The sequence below is a fragment of the Syngnathoides biaculeatus genome, chromosome 7 (assembly GCF_019802595.1).
Source record: "Syngnathoides biaculeatus isolate LvHL_M chromosome 7, ASM1980259v1, whole genome shotgun sequence".
Classification (NCBI taxonomy): Eukaryota; Metazoa; Chordata; class Actinopteri; order Syngnathiformes; family Syngnathidae; genus Syngnathoides; species Syngnathoides biaculeatus.
This window is the reverse complement of record NC_084646.1, coordinates 23,154,580-23,179,668: the sequence shown is the minus strand read 5'-3', so window position 1 is coordinate 23,179,668 and position 25,089 is coordinate 23,154,580. Positions and strand designations below refer to the sequence as shown.

The 25,089-nt window shown below is 41.6% G+C and overlaps 1 protein-coding gene across 3 annotated transcripts in view; it reads left to right on the top strand.

Moving 5' to 3' along the window:
* The window catches only part of LOC133503194 (rho guanine nucleotide exchange factor 18-like), an 81,256-nt gene that overhangs the window by 13,785 nt on the left and 42,382 nt on the right, over positions 1-25,089 (top strand). For 2 of the 3 annotated variants that reach the window (XM_061824521.1, XM_061824523.1), the window contains exons 5-10: positions 654-780; positions 2,279-2,333; positions 3,812-3,856; positions 4,703-4,777; positions 6,944-7,052; positions 10,739-10,913. In XM_061824521.1, coding sequence (XP_061680505.1) covers positions 654-780; positions 2,279-2,333; positions 3,812-3,856; positions 4,703-4,777; positions 6,944-7,052; positions 10,739-10,913 — 586 coding nt within the window. The remainder of the gene's footprint in view (positions 1-653; positions 781-2,278; positions 2,334-3,811; positions 3,857-4,702; positions 4,778-6,943; positions 7,053-10,738; positions 10,914-25,089) is intronic. The other variant, XM_061824522.1, reaches the window with a different exon arrangement.

The following is a 25,089-nucleotide window of genomic DNA, read 5'->3' as shown; positions in this document are numbered from 1 at the left end:
ACTTGGGCTTGGGAGGAGTTCGGTGAGACCCATGGAGAAAGACCTCTGGACAGTTTCGAGGAAATTATGGTCCACCATCCGGCACCTCAGGAGGGGGAAGCACGCCATCATCAACACTGTGTATAATGAGGATGGGGCTCAGCTGACCTCGACTCGGGATGTTGTGAGTCACTGGGGAAAATACTTTGAAGACCTCTTCAATTCCATCGACACGCCTTCCCATTAGGGAGCAGAGTCTGAGATCTCTGAGGCGGGCTCTGCTATTTCTGGGGATAAGGTTAAAAAGCTATTCAGATATTTAATGTTTTGTTTTTTTCCTGACACTTAATCAGGATGTTAATCCTCCAATTTCATCACCCATTCAAGTTAACAAGTACAATATTGTTCTTAGGGCCAATAAAGGGTTGAAACGTCAACTAAATGAAAGTCCACTTTGTTCGATTGTGTATACTGTACTCCACCTGCTCATGGTTTGGTGATGAGTTCTGGAGCACATTCACAGCAATTGTTCTTCAGACTCAAATCTAAACATTCAAATTCGTTATACTGTATTCACAAAATTCTGACAACCTCCATAAAACATAAATGCAGTAGTCTGCCGGAGAGAGAGGCGCCAAGATAAATCTAAATGTTTATGTTTGCAAACTTTTCAGCTTGACGGTGTTCCCGGCAAGCAAGTGTATTCCCGCTCTGAGATCCTCGCCACGGACGAATGTTCACGTGCAGCACACATCACACGTATTGTACGGACATCCAAACAGGCTGCGAGGGCAGCAGGAGGTGGGTTGGGTTGACTGTTCATCTGTAGAGCAGGTACAGTATTTGCAAGCTGGGGTCCTGGGACTTGGAGCTGTAGATTGGCGGTCTACAAAATAATTTACATTATATTAATATATTATATTACTGTCCTATAATAAACTAAATACTCCTTCCTACCATAGGTTTGAGCAAAGGAAAAGGTTTGATATGATTATGACATATTACATAAATCTGACATATTTAAAAGGGAGGAAACTGGAAGCCTAAAACATTTGAGATTAAGGGAAAGATTGATTGGGCATAATTAAATAATTTACAACAGGACTTACCATTTTCCAAGCTGCTTATCCTCACAAAAGGGTCGCAACAGTGCTGCAGCCTATCCCAGCTAACTTCAGGTGAAAGCCAGACAACACCCAGAAATGGTTGCCAGTAAGTCAGAGGGCACATATCAGTACAATCACTGAGCAGAATTTGAACCTACGCTACCTGCACCAAAGTCCTAGTTCTAGTCCTAGTTTCTAAGTTGCTCTTATGAAGTCCAATTTTTAGCATCTGTCTTTGTAATACAGTAATTAATAATAATTCGGTAACCTTATCATTGGAAATTACTTCGCTGTTCTTGCAAAAGCTGACTTTTTGTGTGTGAGTGGGGGGGGGATAGTTGACAATGGATTGTCCAAAAGCTCTTGGTAAGTTGAATCCTTCTGAATTCCTTTCACTCAAACTAAGGAGCCAATATTTTTGAGAATTCCATGCTCCCAACTGTGAGAGCAATTTGGAGCTGGCCGCTTTCTCTTCCAACATGACTCTGCACCAGTGCTCAACCAAGGTCCATAAAGACAGGTTTGAAAGAGTTTGGTGTAGATGGACTTGACTGGCCTGCATGGATTCTTGACCTCAACCCGATAGAACATCTTTGGCATGAATTACAGCAACGCCTGAGAGTCAAGCTTTCTCGTCCAACATCAGCGTGTGACCTACACTTCTGGATGAATGGTCAAAAATTCTCCAAAACACACTTCTAAACCTTGTAAACAGCTGTCATTCATTCAATGTTTAGGCTTGTATGGGAATGACAACTGCCCCCCCAACACACACACAACATGGCTGCCATGTAGACATGTCAGTTTGCAGGGCTGCTACAAGGCTGGCATGTGTAGTGTTTGTACTGTATTCATGAGCGGCATCTCCTGCTCTCACAGGACTTTTCTGTCGTGAAGGTCACGGCCCCAGTGGTCTGGCAGACTTCCGTTGTGTAGCGTGAACCCTGTAGTGTTGCCGTTTGCAGCAATCTCTCATTTGCAGTGCATTTGTCCCTCTCAGCCACCGTATAAAATCAGCTACAAAATCCAAGACAATAAATTTGTCGTTGACTTGTGTTACAAGGGGGTCATTGTCTTCATTATCCTTGTCCGTGCAAGGTGTCCTTCTATCCAAAACGTTTGGAAACCCCTGGTGTAGAGTATAGTAATAAGCCTCTTTCAGCACGTTAAAATGTTCTCTTTCTTTCATGTAGCAGAGGAGTTTGACCCTGAGGAACACCTGCATTCCAATGAGGGGCAGAGTCACATGTAAGTCGACACTGTTGTGAGGTTAGAAACCATTAATGTATGACTCGATCTGCTCAGACTTTATGATGCTTGAAAAGAAACTCGCCTGGTTTGATTCCATATGGGAAACCAATGTGGAACTAAACCATGAAAGGAGGAGGAGAGATGGGTAACTGGGTTGAAACTGTCTCGCGTGGTTCATTCAAGTAGAAAGTAGGAACCATGCACTGTCTCCCATGGTTCATTCTACACGCTATCTGTCAATTAATTTTCCATAGTGCTTATCGTCACGAGTGAGCTGGAGACCATCCCAGCTGACTTTGGCTGAGAGGGTGGTTACACCCTCGACTGGTTGCCAATCAATCACATGACATGACACAAATTATAGACTCCCAATGTTTCAAGGTCCAGGGCCAAAGGAATACAGTATATTTATCAGGATCAAAATCAGCTTCAATGGCCAAGTATGTAACAATACACTGGGAATTTGTCTCTGGCAGTTGGTGCGATGTTCATGTCGATTGCGGAGAAGAAGAAGAAGCAAACTCATAAGAAAAACTCACAACATAAAAAAAAAAAAGTGGGCTTGTGGTTGACTCATCTGACTGCCATGCAGGAAGTGTGGGTTCAGTTGCCACTCATTGACGATGTGAGTGTCAACAGTAGTCGGTCACACTTTCTTTATATGATCTATGTGACTGACTGGCAACCAGTCCAGGGTGTAGGGTCCCTCTTGCCTCCAGCCCATCCACAATCCTGAATAGGATGAGTGCATAGCAGTATGAAAAATGTTACAGAGGTAGATCCTGTCCCATAATCAAACCCGTTATCATTTTTTTCACTAATCAAAATTAAAATGATGATGAAATCATAATAAAGAATTCCAATGTACCTACATGAAACGGAATTGGAACTGAAATGGAGAGCACCAAAAGGAGATTGAAATCAAGACATACACTACTTTGATTACTCACCGACATCAACATATGGATTATGAGACACGTTTATTCATATATTTCTCGACTGAATCAACTCCTCTGTTTTAAATATAAAAAGTCCAAACACTCCTGAGAACTACCCCCGGTGGCCTTGAGTCACTGCTGGTCTTTGAGGGTCCTTGCCTTTGTAGCGCAAAAGATACACGAAGTGCACGGATTTAGTGATTCACTACTGTGGTGGTACACTGCTAGTGTGTCCAGGTACATGCAGTACTGTACTGCATCTGGGACCTGTGATGTTCTCATCCAAACAGACACCTCCTCCCACATAACACATCACAGAGGGGCTTTCCCCATTCCCTGCTGACATCTCTGCTCTATGTCATGTGTCTGCAACCTCCTCCTCCTCTCTCCCACCATCCCTTTAAATGGTGTGTATGTGTGTGTGTGTCTCTCTCTTTCTCTCTCTAAAATATAGGTGCAGTTGTGTGAATGTGTGTGCCAGTTATATCCTTTGCTTTCCTTTCCTTCAACTCAGCCTCAGTGTGTTGTTTGTCTTAGGCTGATGGTACAGAAAGTTCTGCAGGAGTTGAAGTTGTACCACGGGTAAGTAAACAGGCCGCTGCTCAAAACGAAGCGCAAGGAGCAGTGTGTGTGACCGGTCTCAAGCACTGTGTGTGTCTACGTGTGTTTGTGTGCATGTCACCAGATTGTATTGCCCTTGGAAGCGAACACAGCAGAAATACAATTTTTCCTCATATAGTGGCTGGGTCCATTATTACTCAACTGCAGGTGGGCGAGTCTATTTCAGCGTTAGCACACCATATCGGGGTTCTTGTACTGTACTGCAGCCCTGTGACATTTTAGACTGTACACATTTAAATTAAGATTCCCCCTATAGGTGTTGCTTTTTTGGTTTGGAAATTAGTTCAATAGTTTATACTCTGTAATATGTTTGACCAACATCGACTATGAACAATTATCTAGTTTCTTTTTCCTTGGAGCAAAAGACAGCATCGAATTGAGGGTGACGCTTAATTTTCACTTGAGCGAAAGACGCACTTTGTGACATATTTCAGCATGGTCCTTATTAGAGCCACTATTTGAGGAAATGCATTATTTTATTACATCAATTAAACCTGGACTCCATTTGGGTATTTTATTGAATTCTGTTGTGTTTGTTGCAAATGATCATTTTTTTGGGGGAGCGTTGTCTTTTACAGTTACTGTATCTGTACTTCCGTGTATCTATCATGTCAAGTGTAATTAATTGTATACGTTTGTACACATTATTGGCAATCAGTTTGACTCTGATTAAAAAAAAAAAAAAGACTTTTTTCACAACACTCACAATTTTCCGCATGTTTTTTTTTTTTCCTATCCGTAATTAAGTACATGTTAAATTTTTGTAGCAGGCCTGGTATGATAAAATATTGTCATTGTGTTCCACAGAGCTAAGCAGGGGAACAACAAAACCAATGACAAAGATACCGAAAGTGTCACATGGTACGAGTTCCTCTCTAATGAGTAAGTTTCCTTCTTAATGTTGCTGAATTATGATTTTATGCGGTTGACAAGGAGTTTATGTTTTCAGCTGCGTGTCATTCCCTCTTTATGTGCTTTTTGTATGCTACAGTTTAGGACATTTCAACATTGACAGTGTAATAGTATAATTTATGAGCACAAAAAATGTATTCTTACCCCAGTGATAACTTGCTGACAACTGGACACAGCATCTACTTTTGGTTGCATTCAGAACAAGGACCTCTGCTGCTGCAATGGGTAACTACAATGTGCCTGTACCTTTCTGAGCAAGGGACTACTGCAAGATTTCATTGTTGAGCTGATTAACAAGGTCCCATCATGTATTCTAAGGCTGCTCCCTTACTTTTCTCTTTACATTATAATTGTCACGGCACATACATGGGATGGTCTTCATTGAAGCTCCAGACCGATGGCAATTATTAGCCAGTTTGGGTATCTTCCACTTTTCTATGCCACGAGCAGTTGCTAAAGCTTTTGCTGGTGGTTTTGTGACTCGTTTCAGCCTTGTGCACATCCACAATTGTCCCCCTGACATCCTTTGACAGCTCTTTAATCTTGCCCATGGTTGAGATCAGATTGAGTCAATTTGTGGGTGCCAGGACTATGTCACTCGGCCTTTGGGTGAGAGGCAGAACACACCCTGAACTGGACGCCGGCCAATCACGGGCCACATACAGTATTAACAAACAACCCTCCACACTCACATTCATAACTACTATCAACGGCACACTGGTTGAGAATGACTGATCTAATGACACATCAGCGGTGCAGAATGTATATTTAAAGGGCCACTGTCATGAAATGCATGATTTTTTTGTATGTTATTAATGAAAAAACGGCAGCCGACATGGACCCATGCGTTTTTTCACATCAAAACATGATTTTGATGTATACAGCTTTTTGTAACTCCCGCCATGAAAATCCTTTTAGACAAGAAGCTGGAAGTGATGTAGATGGCAGGACCGCCCTCAAGTGGACTCGTTTGTTTCTATTAATTTTACCTACGGGAAGGTAGCTCGTTGTTCCTTCGTGTTAGCCAAAATGCCGACTCGTTGCATTGCTGGACATTGCTTGAACACTCGGGAGAATGGATTTACCCTTCATAAGTTTGCAAGAGACCTGGTTCATCGTGAAAAATGGATTGCACGGATGCAGAGGACGAGAGCTTCGTGGGTTCCAAATAACAGGTAGGTGTGCAGCGGCTCTGAAGAACGCTGCCGACAATGCCGCACTCAGCCGCGTGCGACGACAGTGCCGTAAAGTGCCCCGGCTCGACGGTGTGGTTCATCGCGGACAGCAGCAGCTATGAACAACGCCCTAAAAGCAGCCCGGCTCGGCTCTGTGATAGGCCACCTCGTCCGAGGCGCCGCATATGTCGTTCACGGCTTCGGCGAAGGCTGCACGTCGGGCTCGCGGATGGCGGCGGCTCTGAAGAACGCTGCTGACAATGCCACACTCAGCTGCGTGCGACGACAACGCTGTAAAGCGCCCCGACTCGACGGTTTTGTTCGTCGCGGACCGCGGTGGCTATTAACAACCCCGTAAAGCGGGCCGGCTCGGGACCATGATAAGCCACCTCGGCGCCGAAAATGAGCCACCCCGGCCGACAAGGCTCATCTCCGCTGCGAAAGTGGATCGGACAGGGAGGCGGTTTGGCCGTGATCGCATATCATCTGAGTATGGCTCGAAATAATAGAGTAAACTTGCCCCGGTAACTACACTCTTTTGTGAGGTGTTCTCTTCTTTGAAAAGAGCTTCTGTGTCAGAAGGGGCATGTTCGTCTCCCATAGTAGGGTGCACTGCATGTTTTCATTTGCGAATGTCCGGGTGACGTCACGGACAGGCGATGCAGCCAATATGGCGAACACATGAATGTCGTTGAATGACACTTCTGCAACTTTGCGCATGGATGACGCCCTCTCCACTCATATTTATTTTTTCGTATAGACAATGAAGTGAATAATGTTATATGTATTTTTCATTACATTATCTATTTTAGAATGTTTATAGTGATGACACTTGACCTTTAATAGAACTCTTTGGTCTCTTAGTGAACGTCTAATGAGATTCAGTACTGGTTGATGGAGCTCTTGTGCTCTTTTACCTACTATTTTGAAATGACTGTGCATTTTCTTCTTTGTCCGCGAGGAATGAGGAAGAGGATGATCGAAGTGAGAAGGTGGAAAAAGGCATCAAGGTGAAGAGGACTCTCAGCTCACTGAGGAACAGGATGACCGGCTCCTTCAATAAAGATAAGGTCAGGAAATGGTGGAAGATGTAAAACTGTTTAAACCAAGTACACAAACTAGTATGTGGAGGGCTAAATATTTGTCTCTCTAAGTACCACCATTATGACGAGAATAAAAATAGAGAAACACATTAAGCCTAATTCCATCCATCCTTTTTCGACACCGCTTAACCTCACTCGGATCACAGGTATGCTGGAACGCATCCCAGCTAACTTTGGGGGCAAGAGGCAGAGCACACCCTGAATTGGCCGCCAGCCAATTGTAAGGCACATATAGAAGAACTACCATTAGCACTCACATTCAAAACTACATGCAAGCTTTTTCACTTAATCTACCCAGCATGTTTTTGGGATGTGGGAGGAAACCGGAGTACCCGGACAAAATCCACGCAGGCGCTGGGAGAACTTGCAAATTCCACACAGACATTTGAACCCGGGTCCCCAGAACTCTTAGCCGGATGTGTTAATTAGTCATCCACCGTGCTGTAGGTCTAATTGGTCCCCCCCCCCCACCCCCAAAAAGGGAGATTTATTCCCATTAACTATGTTTAACGTGATTATAAGCCACAGTAATATTATGCACACTTTGAACATTAACCCTTCACATAAATATGTCGAAATAAAAGACTTACTTAACCATTCCATTATGTATTGCACTTGAGATAAAAATGTTACTTATATAATTGTAAACAAACAAACAAATAAACATACAATGCCAATGCATTGTACTTAAACGTTAAATTAAATTGTACTGTACTCAAAGCTGGCGCCACTATGGATCAGCTGGAAAGCATTGACCTCATAGTTTTGAGTTCCCGGGTTCAATCCCGGACACACCTGTGTGGAGTTTGCATGTTCTCCCTGTGCCTGGGTGGGTTTTCTCTGGTTTCCCAAAAACATGCAACATTAATTGGACACTCTAAATCACCCCAAGGTGTGATTGTGAGTGCAGCCGTTTGTCTCAATGTGCCCTGCAATTGGCTGGCAACCACTTCTGGGTGTACCCTGCCTCCTACCCATTGACAGCTGTGATAGGCACCAGCACTCCCGTGACCCTTGTGTGGATAAGCGGCTAAGAAAATGGATGGATGTACTTAAACCTATTGTATGTATTTTGGGGCACCCCCAACCCCACCCCAACCCAAACTTAAATTCTGCATTTCAGCAAAAGAACACAGCCGTCGCTTCAATATGACGCAGCCAATCCATGTTGTGCCCCTCGTATGTTATTCTATATGAAAGTGTATTGTACAGAAGCGTTTTGCTACCACACCAAACATGTTTTTTTTGGATGTGACAGGCGTGTGGCAGCAATATGCTTCCATAATTGTACAAAAATGTTTTGAAAAACGTGTCACTTCCATGACATAATGTGCAATGCACCACCGACCAGGACAGCACGGGAAATGAATCGGCCATTCACTACATTTAAAAAATAAAATAGTGACAAATACAGCAAATGGAGCTGAATTGCTTCATCAGCATCATGTCATCTCCTACAGTTGTGGGAAAATTACTTGTTTTTGATTAGGTTGGATGGTGTATCAGATGGAAAGCATTTCACAGTTCTGAGGACGCGGATTCAATCCCGGCCCCACCTGTGCGAAGTTTGCATGTTCTCCCCTTGCCTGCGTGGGTCTTCTCCGGGCACTCCGGATTCCTCCCAGATCCCCAAAAATATGCAACAATAATTGGACACTCTAAATTGCCCCAAGGTGTGATCATGAGTGCGGCTGTTTGTCTGTATGTGCCCTGCGATTGGCTGGCAACCAGTTCAGGTTGTACCCCGTCTCCTGCCAGTTGACAGCTGGGTTAGGCGCCAACATTCCCCACAACCCTCGTGAGGATAAGCAGTAAAGAAAATGGATGGATGTTTTGGATTATAGTTATAAAAAATGGACTGTAAGGATAAGTCAAATATGTAATGTACATGAAATTTTTAAAAATGTCTGTCGTGGATTAAAAACAAAATTTTTGTTCACGATTTAAATGTATTGCTATAAGATTCAGCCATTCTTTTGCATACCATGAGAGGGAGCTTGCAGCCCACCAGTGGAATACATACATTACTACAATTTGAGAATCACTAATGAATGTATTGCGACTTTTTTATTTGTTGCGTAATGTACGTAATTTAATGTTATTGGCTCAATTGAACCCGGTGCAAGTTTAATAATAAAAAGTATCAGAAACGGGGGGGAAAAAAAAAACATTTGTTTCTCACGAACATCAATCATGTTCCTGGGTCATTTGAACCCACAGCATGTTTAATAAACTAAAACTGTCATAAACACGTAAAGAAGATCCCAATGAGCACTGTTTTTTAACACAACTTGAAAATGTATCAAATTAACCATATAATTTGTATATGTTTATTAACCATCACAACATACTTAATACAGAAAAAATGCTTTCAACATTTAAGGTGCATCAATTTGAAATGCAGCCCTATGGGGGCACAAACCAGTGCAATCTGTAGGCGGGTCCCAAGCCCGGATAAATGCAGAGGGTTGCGTCAGGAAGGGCATCCGGCGTAAAAACTGTGCCAAACAAATATGAGCGTTCATCTAAAGAATCCCATACCGGATCGGTCGTGGCCCGGGTTAACAACGCCCGCCCCCGGCACTGCTAACCTGCAGGGCGTCGGTGGAAATTCAGCTACTGTGGGTCGAAGACAAAGAAGAGGAGGAAACCGGATCCATCGTCAGAAGAAAAAAAGGAATGCACAGAGCCTACAACTGAGTGTAGGGACTTTGAATGTTGGGACTATGACAGGAAAAGCTCAGGAGTTGGTTGACATGATGATTAGGAGAAAGGTTGATATTCTGTGCAGAGCAGGTGGAAAGGTAGTAAGGCTAGAAGTTTAGGAGCAGGGTTTAAATTATTCTACCACGGAGCCTATGACAGAGTGCCAAGAGAGGAACTGTGATACTGCATGCGTAAGTCTGGTGTGGCAGAGAAGTATGTTAAAATAGTACAGCACATGTATGATGGCAGCAGAACAATGGTGAGGTGTGCCTTAGGTGTGACAGAGGAATTTAAGGTGGAGGTGGGACTGCATCAGGGATCAGCTCTGTGCCCCTTCCTGTTTGCAGTGGTAATGGATAGGCTGACAGATGAGGTTAGACTGGAATCCCCTTGGACCATGATGTTCGCAGATGATATTGTGAGATGCAGTGAAAGCAGGGAGCATACAGAGGAACAATTAGAAAGATGGAGACATGCACTGGAAAGGAGAGGAATGAAGATCATGGCTCAATGAAGATAATTTTAAAAATCTGCGCGGAAAAATCTGTCTTAAAATTTTTTGTCAACGCTCCTGCTACATTTGTTTCTCAGTAACAGCAATCCTATTTCTGGGTCAATTTGACCGAGGTTGTGTTTACGTATCCAAAAGTGTCAGAAATGAACTACGCCCTCCCTTTATCTTTGTTTGTAAATGTGCGCAATGCATGGTTTCAACATTTCCCTCAACACTTCACACAGAAGAAGTACTTTGAACATTTGACATGCAACACAACCGTAGGGTTAAGTATTGAAGTCATGGTTGTTCCATTAATTGCATTAAATAGAGTTACACAATTAACCCGTGGAATACTTATTAGCACACTAATCTTCTTACATGAACTATGTTGCACATCCTGCCCGTGACACACTTCGAATGACACTAACCAAACTCCGTTGTGCCCCTGCAGGGTAAGAACCGAGATAAACAGCAGCAGAGGGGTAAGGAGAAAGAGAGGGAGGCCAAAGAGACAGAGTTCAGCCACAACAACGTGCATCTTTTTGCGCTCGGCACTTTTTCCAGCTGCGCCACCTGCTCCCTGTGCGGCAAGACGCTGCAGAAAAAGCATAGCCTTCAGTGCATGAGTGAGTAACATGGCAATTGCATGGTGCTTTTTATGCTTGTCTCTCTCACAAGCACACACACACACACGAGTGCAGGTGCTCGACTGACATGCAAACGTGTGGCTTTTCATAACCACGCTACTGCCTGTGCACCTGCTCAGAAACAAAGAGTTGCACGAGGGCCACAATATTGGGTAGACCTACAAACTTGACATTCATTCAAAGGCAGTACCAAAATGAATTTGTAAAGAGTATTTTGTGGATGTAACAGTACATGAAATGTCAAGATGGGCCAAAAATACTATCATCTGCATGAAAATGCAAAGACATTTACAATAGTTTGTGTCAAGAGGGTGTAACTGTCTAAGGAATGGCAGCAAGGAGGGCTAATGGTTAGCATGTCTGCTTCGCACTTCGTGAGGTTCTGGGTTTGAGTCTTGGTTTGTCCCTTCCAAAAGCCTTTTTTTCAATGACTGTAGATTCCTCCTTTCCTTTCAAAGGTAGGTCTTTCCACCCTCCCCCATTGCGCAGACACATGTACGATTATGTAGGACAACCAGAAGAACAACAAAAATTTGAAATGAATACATCTCTGACAATGTCAATCAAACCTGAACCCGAGTAGCTTTGTAAAGTCTGAAATTCAAGAAGTTTGTACCACATAAAGCAGAGTGAATACAAGGCAAAATATTGAACCATATTATTTGGCATTTGTCTTGAAATGGATGATTACAGATAATTCATCTTCTGTCACACTAAGGCGGTGCTTCAATTCCTGGAAAGAAAACAGTTACTGTTTTGTATCTTTCATCCCATATTTGACAACTGTTTCCAAGAACATCATCTGCAAGGCTGCATCTGCATTCTGTTTCACTGCATTGTGTTGCACAATGCTTCATTATCTTTGGGCGGAACATCTCATCCATCAGCACCGTCTTCTCACAGTTGATGAGCATGCATGAATTCAGTTAATGTTTCCAGATAGTGTGGTTCTTCATATTTCTTTGCTGAGTTGAGTGAACTGAAGAAGGCACGAGCTGCGTGTGAGAAGCCACAACAGCCACAGGCAGATGACAGTGTGTGAAGGACATTTCAGCACCGCACACTTCTTCACTGCTCATATTTTATCTGCTGATAAGACCAGCTATTTCAAATGAAAGTGTGCCAGGGTGTAGACATGCTCTGATGAGAACTGTGGAACTATGATGTAAGGCTGTTTGGTTCTGTTGTTACTAGCAACCTTGATCAACACAATTGGTTTGATTCTCTTTTCGGGTAACTTTAGGTTTATGTTTGTTGCTAGGCAGAGTTCATAGGGTTCAATCATATTATATCTCTTTTGAGGGCCAATGAGGGAAATTGGTTGCCACGGCCACTGAGTCTATTTAAATGATAGCTAAAGTTATGAGAAGCAGAGATTGTTCAAATATTTTTTTCTTGAGCAGCTGAATAATGCATAGCATTTTTGTGAACATCTTAACCCATTTTTAAATGTTTGAGATGCACATACAATATCATCATGTGTGATAATGTTGTGTACTCAAGATGGCAAACACCTCAGCAAGATTATTATTGGAAATTTTCCAATTAGCCATACGACAGCATGTGTCATATGGTTTGGCGGTATGTTGGGATGCTTCTAATCGAGTGATATTCAAACTGGGGGGCCCACCACCCCGTGGGGTTCCACTGTCATGACAGCGGTGGTGCAGATTGTTTCAGCCCCCCACCATTTGACGATGCCCAGCCGCGGAGGGGAACGTGTGCCTCGTCTCAATGACCTCATTCAAACTTTTTAGAAAGGTCTCATTCATTTGCACGTTCTCCCCGTGCCTGCGTGGGTTTCCTCCTAGCACTCTGGTTTCCTCCCACATCCCAAAAACATGCAAAATTAATTGGACACTCTAAATTGCCCCAAGGTGTGATTGTGAGTGTGGCTCTTTGTCTTTATGTGCCCTGTGATTGGCTGCCAACCAGTTTAGCGTGTACCCTACCTCCTATCTGATGTCAGCTGGGATAGGCTCCGGCACTCCCGAGACCCTTGTGAGAATAAGTGGCAAAGAAAATGGATGGATGGACATATTTGAGTAGACATTTTCCATGACTGCCTGACCATTCTTACTTTCTTTGTGCTATAAAAGGCTGTCAAAATGTTTCTTACAAGTGTTTTGAAAAGACTACTTCTCTTATGTATTTAGATATATTTGAGGCATGGCAACCTATTCAAAAAATATTTGCAGCTTGGAAACACATCCCTTGAGTCAATTGTTTCCAACCTTGACAAATCTTTGCTTTTGCAATGTATAAATGGGTACTCTCTCTTTGTTAATATTCAGCACGATTGACTCTGTGATTACCTTTCTTGTCATATTCACAAAACAATGTATGTCGTCCAGTTTCTTTGCAGAATTGCTAGTTGATAGCTTCGCTAGTTGCCTTTTTTTGAAAATTAGTCACTAATACATCCACTCTCCATGTATTTGTCTATTTAACTTAAAGGTTCACATGATCTTAGTCTTGTCTTGTGCTCCTCAGCCTTTCAAGTTATCTCCAAATGTAGTGGATATCAGCGATCCAGGAATTTTATTATGCATTTATTGCTTGAATAAATGAATATGCATTTATTCTGTTATGGGCGTAATACATTTGTCTATCTGTCTCTATAAGAAAACTAGCAGAAGTTCACATGCTCGACCTCGAAAATGGGTGACCGTCTGCCTCAGCTGGTGTGCTTGAAATGGAGAAACAAGAGTTGCGAGACAGGGTAGAAAGAGAAAACAAGAGAGGTTTAATGACGGGAAGAGAGGAGAGAACAGTGAGGAGAACAACAGCCATGCCAATAGCATGAGGATGGCAACGACGACGATGCTGTTCACCTCACAACATCGTTCTCGCCCCCCCCCCCCCCCAGGTAAATGGATTAATGTGAATGAGCGCCTCCAAAACTATTGAAGCTATTACAGTATAAAGAAATGAATTAATGAATTCATATTATTTTTTTAAACCAAGCTAATTAAACATCTTCATTACAATTGAACTCAGACTAATCCATAAAATTGATAAATCACCCTAGCTTACTGTTACGTATATTTGCAATTCCTTATTGGTGAGATTTGTAGAAAAAAACGTAGTGTCGTGTCCCTTTAATTGGAGCCAAGTGGCGGCGTGGGGATTGAGCCTGTGGAATGCGCAGTCCGTATGCTACAGATTGTTCCCACTGCAGAGAGCGGCTAACTAATGTGGAGGAAAACCCCCAACAACAACAACCGGGGATACTTTATGCTCGTCACATCAATGATGTGGTTTGCCAACCGAGCCGCTCTTAGTGTTTCGGGCGCAACCAACCGCACCGGGACGGAGTGTCGATGTTATTAACGGTAAGAAGCGGCTCCTGTAGTGGGATCAGGTGGATCATTCTTCAATGGACGTTTACTGGCACTCGAGTTGTTTGCTCGCCAATTAGCGTAGTGGTAACTACGGGCGATAACTAAAACTTCCCTTATGTCCTCATTGTGTTCGTATGAGGACGAACCAACGTGTATTTACTTAGTTAAATGTAAATCAGTTTGTCGTCTCTTGAATGCGATGGAGAGCTAACAACTAGCCGCTTGTTGCTAGTGAACTAGCTGCCCAAAATCTCTCCAAGTTGTAAAGCAAATGTCCGAGACTTTAAATAGCACGTGTCCACCTTGGTCCAACGAAAACACAAACACCATCATGATGTTGCTTTTGGGGATGAAACTCAAACTTTCCGTTGTTAGTCGCTGTTAAAGTAGACTTGAGGCTCAACAGGTGATTGCTAACAACGTTACGTTAGGTTGTAGTTTACTCACTGTATTACATATGTGAGAGATTTTTGCTTGGGCGGAAAGTCAAAGAAATGTTTCCAATCCTATATTGAGCAGAGTTGTATATTTATGTTGTATGTTTATAAAAGGTTTATAAAAATCTAACAACTTGTCTGCCATGATATGTCGCTCTCATAGATAGATAAACAAAATAGATTAGTTGAAGTAAATATTTAGAAATACATTTTCGATCAATACAGTAAAGTGATTTATTTTTCCACCCACCTGACCTCTTATGGAACTTGCATTGGCAAATTGTGAATTCCAGAGCTGCAGAGTAAAAGTAATATTTCCATTATTTTCCCAATTTACATTCATTTAATTAACTTCAAAGTCTTGTCTCCATCTTGCCTTGGTCCGTCATGCTGATCTTGTTTTAGATTAGAAATGTAATTTTGGTTTATGTGACCGCATAATCCTTGACATTTTTAAGGTGCTTTTTGGAATGCCAAAATTCTTATCAGCCAAATCAGGTGATGCCCTTTTGCTCTCCCAGTGGCCCACTGGAATGAAATGGGGGGAGATGGGGGGGGGGGGGTCTTGGCTATTTTCCTGACAGGGCTTGCTGAGTGGGTCACATGGTTTTGGTTGTGCTTGCCAGATCCATCAGAGCAGAATAGAGCCGTCCTCAGCCATCACACCTTGTTTAGCACAGCACTTCTTGCATGCATCGTTGCTCCACCTTCGAGCATGTTTCCTTCTCAGTGTTGTGACTCTCACAGACTACTTCATGGTAAATTTGATTTGAAATAGTTGTTTTTTCAATCAGCATCTTTTGAAATATTCATTATTATAAGCGACAGCAACCAAAGTGTATTTTTGTGCATTCAAGATCCTAAAAGGTGTCATACCAAAACATATGATGACGGTCTCCTCTCTTATTGGTCACAATGTGAACTGAAAGACATTTGGCTGTATGAACAGAAATAAGGGATCTGGAAACCATTTAAACAGAAAATATCTTATTGCAGATGCAATTAAAAAAAACCATCCCTTTAGAGCATACAAAAATATTTCCCATGAAAGGCTTCTTATCCTAATAACTCAGTTTCTCAGGAACACATTCTGATTTTCAAAATGTTTGTACAGTACTCTGTACGCTGGTTGCAGTAGCCCTTCCAACCAAACCTCACATTTTTAGAAAATCTTATGACATTGCCATTTTACGTCACCTTGTCTTTTACCGTCACTTATTTAGCATTTGGGAACTGAAGACGTGAATTATTGAAGCTTTGTAGGTGGAATTCTTTTGTATTCTTGCTTGATGGACAACTTGCTCCGCAGTTCAGGCTTTCTGTTCTCGTATTGTTTGATTCATATTTCACCACACATTTTCACTGCGAGACAAGTCTTGACTGGTTGAGGACCATTCTAATACTCACACTATTTTACTACGAAGACAGGCTGTTGTAACATGGGGAATATGTGGCTTCATTGTTTTGCTCTAACAACAAACATTGCTTGGATGGCAACATCTTTGGCCCGGAATATACAATATTAATTAATTAATTAATTCATTCATTCATTCATTCTCTGTACTGCTTACCCTCACTAGGGTTGTAGCCACATACTGTCAAAGCCAGCTGCATTTCTGGGAGTTGTTGATTGTCGTTGATAAATGCACCCCTATGGGGGTACAAACCAGTGCAATCTGGAAGCCAGTCCCAAACACGGATAAATGCAGAGGGTTGCGTCAGGAAGGGCATCCGGCTAAAACTGTCCCAAACAAATATGAGCGTTCATCCAAAGAATCCCATACCGGATCGGTCGTGGCCCGTGTTAACAACGCCCACCCCCCGAACCGCTAACCTCCAATTCAGCTACTGTGGGTCTAAGACAAAGAAGGGGAGGAAAGCGGATTTGTCGCCAGAAGAAGAAGAGGAATGCACAGAGCCTACAACTGTGTGTATGTACTTTGAATGTTGGGACTATAACAGGAATTGGTTGCCATGATGATTAGGAGAAAGGTTGATATATTGTGCATCCAAGACAGCAGGTGGAATGGTAGTAAGGCTCGAAGTTTACGAGGAGGGTTTAAATTATTTTACCATGGAGTAGATGGAAAGAGAAATGGAGTTGGGGTTATTTTAAAGGAAGAGCTGGCTAAGAATGTCTTGGAGGTGAAGAGTATCAGATCAAGTGATGAGGCTGAAATTTGAAATTGAGGGTGTTATTTGTAATGTGGTAGGATGTGACCTACATTTGAGAGAGAAATTCTGGAAGGAAGTAGATGAAGTAGTTCTGAGCATCCCAGACGGAGAGAGAGTTGTGATTGGTGCAGATTGTAATGGACATGTTAGTGAAGGAAACGGGGTGATGAAGACGTGACGGGTAAGTACGGCATCCAGGAAAGGAACTTTGAGGGACAGATGGTGGTGGACTTTGCAAAATGTATGGAAATGGCATTAGTGAACACTTTCTTCCAGAAGAAGCAAGAACATAGCGTGACCTACAAGAGCGGAGGTAGAAGCACGCAGGTGGATTATATTTTGTGCAGATGATGTAATCTGAAGGAGGTTACAGACTATAAAGTAGTGGTAGGGGAGAGTGTCGCTTGACAGCGTAGGGTCACTCTGGTGCTGGGTAGGCAGATTAAGAAGACAAAGGTAGAGGAGAGAACCACGTGGTGGAAGCTGAGAAAGGAAGAATGCTGTGCGGCCTTTCGGAAAGAGGTGAGACAGGCTCTCGATGGACAGGAGGAGCTCCCAGAAGACTGGACTACTACAGCCAAGGTGATCAGAGAGACAGGCAGGAGAGAACTTGGAGTGTCTTCTGAGAGGAAAGGGGAGGAGACTTGGTGGTGGAACCCCAAAATACAGGAAGTCATACAAGGAAAGAGATTAGCAAAGAAGAAGTGGGAGACCGAGAGGAATGAGGAGAGGCGAAAGTAGTACATTGACATGCGCTGTGGGGCAAAGGTAGAGGTGGCGAAGGGTAAAGAAGAGGCATATGACGACATGGACACCAGGCTGGACAAAAAAAGGAGAAAATGTGGTCTACAGGTTGGCCAGACAGAGACATCGAAATGGGAAGGATGTGCAGCAGGTAAGTGTGATTAAGGATAAAGATGGAAATGTGTTGACTGATGCCAGTGGTGTACTAAATAGATGGAAATTATACTTTGAGAAGGTGATAAATGAAGAAAATGTGAGCGAAGGAATAGTAGAAGAGGCAAGTGTGAAGGATCAGGAAGTGACAATGATTAGTAAGGGGGAAGTTGGAAAGGCACTACAAAGGATGAAAAAGGGAAAGGTCCTGATGACATACCAGTGGAGGTATGGAATCAATTTGGAGAGGTGGCTGTGGAGTTTTTGACCAACTTATTCAACAGAATACTAGCGGGCGAGAAGATGCCTGAAAAATGGAGGAAAAGTGTGCTAGTTCCCATTTTTTGAGGGGAATTCCACTGGTTTGCATTAACAATGTAGCCAATAGGTCATGTAATCTGTACTCTATTTTGACTATGTGATCCTCTCTCATTTAATAGTGTTTCGAGAAGATTTTTATCGACAATTACGAATTCTCAGAGGCGCTGCCATTTTCGCGAGTGACATGACCTACGTGCACTGATGTGACGTTTTATGTGCCGCAACAAAGGCTTGATTACATGGAACACCATTATGCCCAGTGCTGATTTCTCGGATTTATCGTCACCTGATGAAGAAATAGCAGTATCGGTTGATCGAAAAGACGGAGGAATACTTCCATACACAGCCGTGAGTGGCTTGGCCGCTCTGTTGATTGGGAAGACGGAGGAATACTTCTATACACAACCATGAGTGGCACAGCTCTGGGGCTCGGGGACTTGATGTCTTGTGCCCTTTTGTTTTGAAGGGTACACACCGGAATTCAGCATTTTTGGGCTAAAAGTAACTTCACATGGCTGTGGTGATTTTTCCCATTTATTTATTGATTGATTATTTATTTTTCCAATTAGGTAGTACCATTTGCTATAAAATGTTGGTTCCACTGATGAGGCACAAGGTTAGTGTTTGTGATACTGTATGGCATTTCTGTGACTTTTGTCCCAATTCATTGTGCTGTAAAGTTGCTACAATGAAGTTTTAGCTCAGTGTTCAGCTTTTTATTTCCCGTCATCGACTCTTACCTTTGGTTGAAGATTAAATACTAAACACCATCTGTGCAAAAGTGCAACCAACTGTGTACCTTGTCAGCTGCTTCAATCTTGCCATAGATGTATTTTATTATTTCACGAGCCCAATTGACAGGGAATTGAGTTCACTGAAGCTCCACAGGGTGTGGGCTGAGGCCAAGAGTAGGAGGGAGAATGTCAGAGTTCTACACATTGGGAACAGCTCCTTTGGACAATGTAATCTTATCCCAAGTGTGGGACAGATGCAAATGGTCATTCATTTGAACAAAGTTGACCCTATTTGTTCACCGCTGCCACCATGTAAGCATGTCTTTTTGCACATCCTTCTTGGTTTTTGCCACTCTTTTTCAGGGTGGACACACCAGGCTTTGAAACATTAATGTAGGTTCTTGTCAGTTCTTGATTCTTGATGCCCACCCCTAGCTGAATGGCTTTCACTTTGCTTTTTTTTAACTCGCAAATTTAACTGTAGCGATGAACTGACTTAACTGACAACAGTTTTCTAAAGTGTTCGTTAGATCCTGTGCAGGCGATATCATTTTCACAATGATGCTGTTTTTTTTTTTTTCTTATTTTCTGACCTGACACTGACACTGCATCAGGACTTGTTCTTGTGGGCCTTTTATATGTGATGCAAATGAGGACTTATTCTGTGTCAGCAAATAAAAATCTAAAAAATAAATACTGGTAGATGACTATGAATGCTTGACATTTGTCAACTGCAAAATCAAAATGCTGCCATTCTCTGGCATGAACTCCTTTGTTACATTTGTTTCATTCAATTTTCATTCAAGTCAAACCAAAAGATTTGACCTTACCAAGCAAAAGAAAGCAATGTAATATGACAGAAGTGTTTTTATTTATTTAATCTTGTACTTTTAAGGTCTTTAATAATAGCAGCTGTTTGAATTTAAATTGTAACATATTGCTCAAATGTTCATGCGACTTTGTTTTCATAATATTACAAATGTATTCTTTTTTTTTGTAATTTCACTGATTCTCCTTGTGGATGCACAAGTCAATCACATGATTTCCAACTTAATTTGCAAAACTTTGCTCTGAGCCCATCCAATTTCCTGTGTGGGGCATCTTTTCAGCATGCACTGTTCAGACTTAGAGGTGGTATGAGTACTGATAAAAGTTGTGATATCAGTAAACAGAAAAACACCCTGTCCTTGCTTATCTTTGGCTAATCTTTTACCTCTACCAAGCAGAATTTGTGTGAATCAGTGCGTACTATTGGCTCCGTTTCCTGAAAGAATTTAGCTTGCGTTTGGGCTCTTCACAGATGACTCTGAAGTGAATGTCAATATTAAGTGTAGATCTGCTTACCTGTGAAGGTCTTTTTTCAGATTTTGTTTTTTTGTTTTTTTTTATAACGCTCGTATTCCCCCTGACTATTCTCATTGCTGATCAGTGTGTTTGAGCTTGGATGAAGGTAAGACTATTCTGTTGGACTTAAAGCCTTCTGGTCTTTCTTGTTTGGTTTTGAAATTTGTTTTATACACCTCAGCTGGAATAAGAATAAGAATTACCTCAAGATCAGGTTGGTGTGCCTCTGTTGGATTGTCCAAATCCTCCTAGGCAGGTAAAAAGAAAATCCTCCAGTGCTTGAAAATTATCCAATGCAGTACAGTCTAAAGTGCGCTTCTTATGTCAAGCTCATTGTCTCTGCTGAATTACAGTAATGATTTGTATTTTTGGGTGTCATAAAGCGTGCCAGTTCAGTAAAACTAGACTAATTTTGAAAACAAGGGTAATGACTATGCTGTTGAGGCTCAGTCAGAAGCCACTTTATGTTGTCTTTTCATTTAACTTGGCCAGAAGCTGTTCATAGGTTACTAGGGGAGTTGACAGGAGTTCATTGGCTTAATTTAGAAAAATTAGAGGGATTTGATGTGGTCTGGAGCAAAAAAATGTATATGAAAATAGTCCAATACATTCTGCTGTCAATGCTTGATCTTGAAAGTTTGATTGACTGTGAGTTCTGTTTTGCCTTCATTGTGGCACACAGAAGACAAATGATAAACTCTTGGTGGAAGTTGCTAGTATTTTTTGGTTTTTTGTTTTTTAGAGTACTGCTTTTATACACAAGAATGCAAACACATTCAAGCAATGTGTCTAACCAGATGTTCCACTGTGCCAGACATTTTTTCATGTCAACCTTAATTTTAATTAAAACTGAGTATATATTCTGGAAGAAAAGAAGACACGTTGCATCTGCAAAGATGCTAACTATTGCAGAACATATTTTGCTGGTAAAGCTTTGGCCTCACAGTTCGGAGTTCTGGATTTCAAATCCCGGCCCAGCCAATGTGGGTTTGTATGTTCTCCCTGTGCCTGTGTGGGTTTTCTCTGGGCACTCTGGTGTCCTCCCACATCCTAAAAACATGCAACATTAATGGTGGACTCTAAACTGCCCCTCAGTTTGATTGTGTGACTGTGACTGTTGTCTGTCTCTATGTGGCCTACGATTGGCTGGCAACCAGTTCAGGGTGTATCCTGCCTCCTGCCCGTTGACAGCTGGGATAGGCCCCAGCACACTCCCAACCCTCATGAGGATAAGCGGCTCAGAAAATGGATAGATATTTTGTCGCGGAAATGACTGAATGTTGACTTGTTACGCCCATGACACTGATTGTTCTGGATATCGTTTAAAAATATTATACTTAATGTTTTCCTGGAGGATGCATTTGGGATTAGCTTTTAAAGTTGGTAATAGTGAAACATGAAATGAAATTTTAGTCAGTTCTTTTCCAGAATGAGATTGGTGAAAGAGGAACATGCTATTCTTGTGACACATCTTGAAACTCGCATAAATTGCAGGTGGTAATGGGCTTGGCTTTAGTTAGAGACTAAAACAAAGTAGCAAGAAATATAAGGCAAATGTAATTTTAATCCTAAATTTGTACATTGACATATTTGAGCGGTGTAAATAAACATTTCTTCTGCATGAAGAAAATGGTTTGCTTTATTGTACTCTTCAGTTTCTTCCAGATGGCTTAATTTATGTTCAAATAAAAAACATTCTCTGTGGAATTGCGGGAAATACTCCCTACAACCCCTCTACAATTTTTTTTTTTTTTTTGGTCACGCTTGCATGTCTGAATATAAGAATCTTTTTTAGTCCCACAATGGGGAAATCTGCATTGTTTCAGTATTATTTTGGGATATAGGAAATATACATAGCACTGAAGATGTACAAGAAGTTCAATGCACAAAATGGAAACCAAAATCCAAAATATATGTTGTAAAATCAGCTGAGTTTTAATTTCTGCGTTTGAGAACTGATTATTCTGATTTAATAGATTTACTATTTTTGTTGCCAGGCTTGCTTGAAAACAAAATTGACAAAATGCAAATTAATACAAAGACTCATATTTTTGATGATGGAACATCAAAATCTCTTTGATTCATGGTGCAACTGCATCTGGCTTTACAAGGTTGATATCATAAAAACATTGCATTGAAGCTATAATTAATGATTATGCTTGTTGCTACGTAATGTTCTTCACAAAGTTCAAACTATTCCTTCAGTGAGTCAGTCCTTAACCATATGACTGATTTATGGCCATGCACTTCAGTATGAATAATTACTCCACAATGCATTGCGTGTTGAACATGGCAGTAAAACTGTATTCTTAATGTCTAAATAAAAAAAGTAACACTAATCCAATCAACTTCCTTCTCAGGAAAATAACAAAATAGTGTGGCGACAGTGAAATTGTGCACTTTTATTGTATTACACTGTCACTGTGTTTTTTGTTATAAATAATCACTTCCCTATCACTTTCTTCTACTTGTCAAAAAAAAAAAAAGAGTGGTCTTGGTTATGCTTTTGCACAGCTGGACTACTCTTTGTTCAAATCAGAAGCCACAAATTAGTACTTGGTGAGAAACAGTGATGATGCAAAAGTAGCTGTTGTTGGTTTGAAGAACTAACTATAGTCTAATTACTTATCTGGTAAAAGTAACAGGTTATTTTACTCCTTACTGAAAATGTTGGTATTTTGGAGTCCCTTTAAAACATGTTACCAGCATTGCTAGTGTTAACATACTTCTTGGACGGTGCATTACTTTGAATCCGTTACTGGTGAGCTGTCCAGGTCTAACCCCACCACTTGGCCAAAGTCGCCGGGGATAGTTTTCGGTTACCCCTGTCCTGAGTGATGACAAGTGCTATAAAAAGAGGATGGATAGCTAGTTTAGACTTTTCAGCACTGCACATACAATGGATCCGCCTCTCAAAAGAGAAGGTTCTCTGGCTTTGCCTTTTGTGTGTGTGGGTGTTTGCAAACGTGTCTGTGTGACCATGTGACCAGGCTTTAACTGGTTGGGTTGGAGTCGTAGGTTGTATAGTAATGACTTAATTTGTTTGACCTGCTCCCTTAGAATTTGTAGCAAAGTAGTGGACTTCCATTATTTTGTGGAACATTTTATTTTATTTTCAGTTCCTTCTAAACTATGAAATAGGATACTTTTGCTGTATTGTGAATGGTTAAATGCATGGAGAAAAACAAACTGATCTCATCTCAGTGAAGGTTTTCAATTTTATATATTCCCAACATTTTTTGAAAAAGCATGTGTTGTGTGAAGTTTCTATGTTAAATTCCACTTAAATATAAATATAGAATAACATCAGGTTACATTCAACTGATTAAAAAAAAGCAGTACTACCGTAATTTCCAGACTACAGAGTGCATCATATTACAAACTGTGCTCACCTCGCGCAGAATTTTTTGTTACATAGATTAGCCATACTGGAAAATACGGCATGGATTTACGGCACGGACATTGATTTCACGCTTCGAATGGGGGTACAGTGACTATAACACTCCAGTAAAATGGCTCAATCCTAATGGAAAAGCCATTTTTAAAAATGTATCCTCATCTTCCTCCTGTTCACTGAAACCACTAAAGTTGTTGTCTTTATTATCGGCGTTGAAGAGCCTCAGATCGTCTCCGTCACACACCTTTTCAATCTCTCTGTCATCTGCCATCTGGAGACACAGTTACCTCGAAGTTGTGCTGTTCTCCTCACTTTGTCCAGCCTTTCGAAATCCGTTGGTGATGGTTGATTCTTTCACACCGCTCCATGCTTTTAAGATCCACTGGCAGACCTCAGAAAATGATGATCTTCACGTGCAGCCAGTTTTTGTGAAAGAAAGATTACTCCCCACTGCTCATCCAAGCCTCCCACTAACCTTGTAGTTCCGCTTCAAAAGCATGATTCACACTGATGTCTAGTGGCTGCAAAAAATAGTTGTACCTCCAGGAATCACAGCTGGAACTAAGTACAAAATCCGTTATATGGGCTGTCCAAAACAAGAACGCTTTTTTCCAGTAAAAAAAAAAAAATCCCCCGGACACATCATTCAATTAGTCCCGTCTTCTTCTACATGCTGGAGGTAGTTTCGTCTTTTTCTTCTATACTTTCGAGGTAGCGTTGTTGTCTTTACCTGTTGGAGGTACTGTCTTCTTCTACGTGCTAAAACCGTCAGTGGATGCCAAAACCCTCGTGCATTATGGATAAAGGTCACATTAAGCATTACAGTGAAGAAAATAAGTATTTGAACACCCTGTTATATTGCAAGTTCTCCCACTTAGAAAACATGGAGGGGTCTGAAATTTTCACGATAGGTGCATGTCCACTGTGAGAGAGATAATCTAAAAACAAAAATCCAGAAATCACAAAGTATGATTTTTTTTTTTTTTTTTTTTTTTTTTAAACAATTTGTTTGATACAGCTGCAAATAAGTATTTGAACACCTGAGAAAACCAATGTGAATATTTGGTACAGTAACCTTTGTTTGCAATTACAGAGGTCAAACTTTCCCTGGAGTTGTTCACCAGGTTTGCACACACTGCAGGAGGGATTTTGGCCCACCCCTCCACACAGATCTCTGGATCCAAAATCCAGAAATTACAATGTATGATTTTTTTTTTAACGATTTATTTATGTAATGCAGCTGCAAATAAGTATTTAAACACCTGTCTATCAGCTACAATTCTGACCCTCAAAGACCTGTTAGTCCGCCTTTAAAAGTCCACCTCCTCTTCATGTCTTATCCTGAATCAGATGCACCTGTGTGAGGTCGTTAGATGCATAAAAAGCACCTGTCCACCCCATGGCCTATCCAGTCTCCAGACCTAAACCAATAGAAAATCTTTGGAGAGAGCTGAAACTCTGTTTTTCTCAGCGACAGCCCAGAAACCCACCTGATCACGAGAAGTT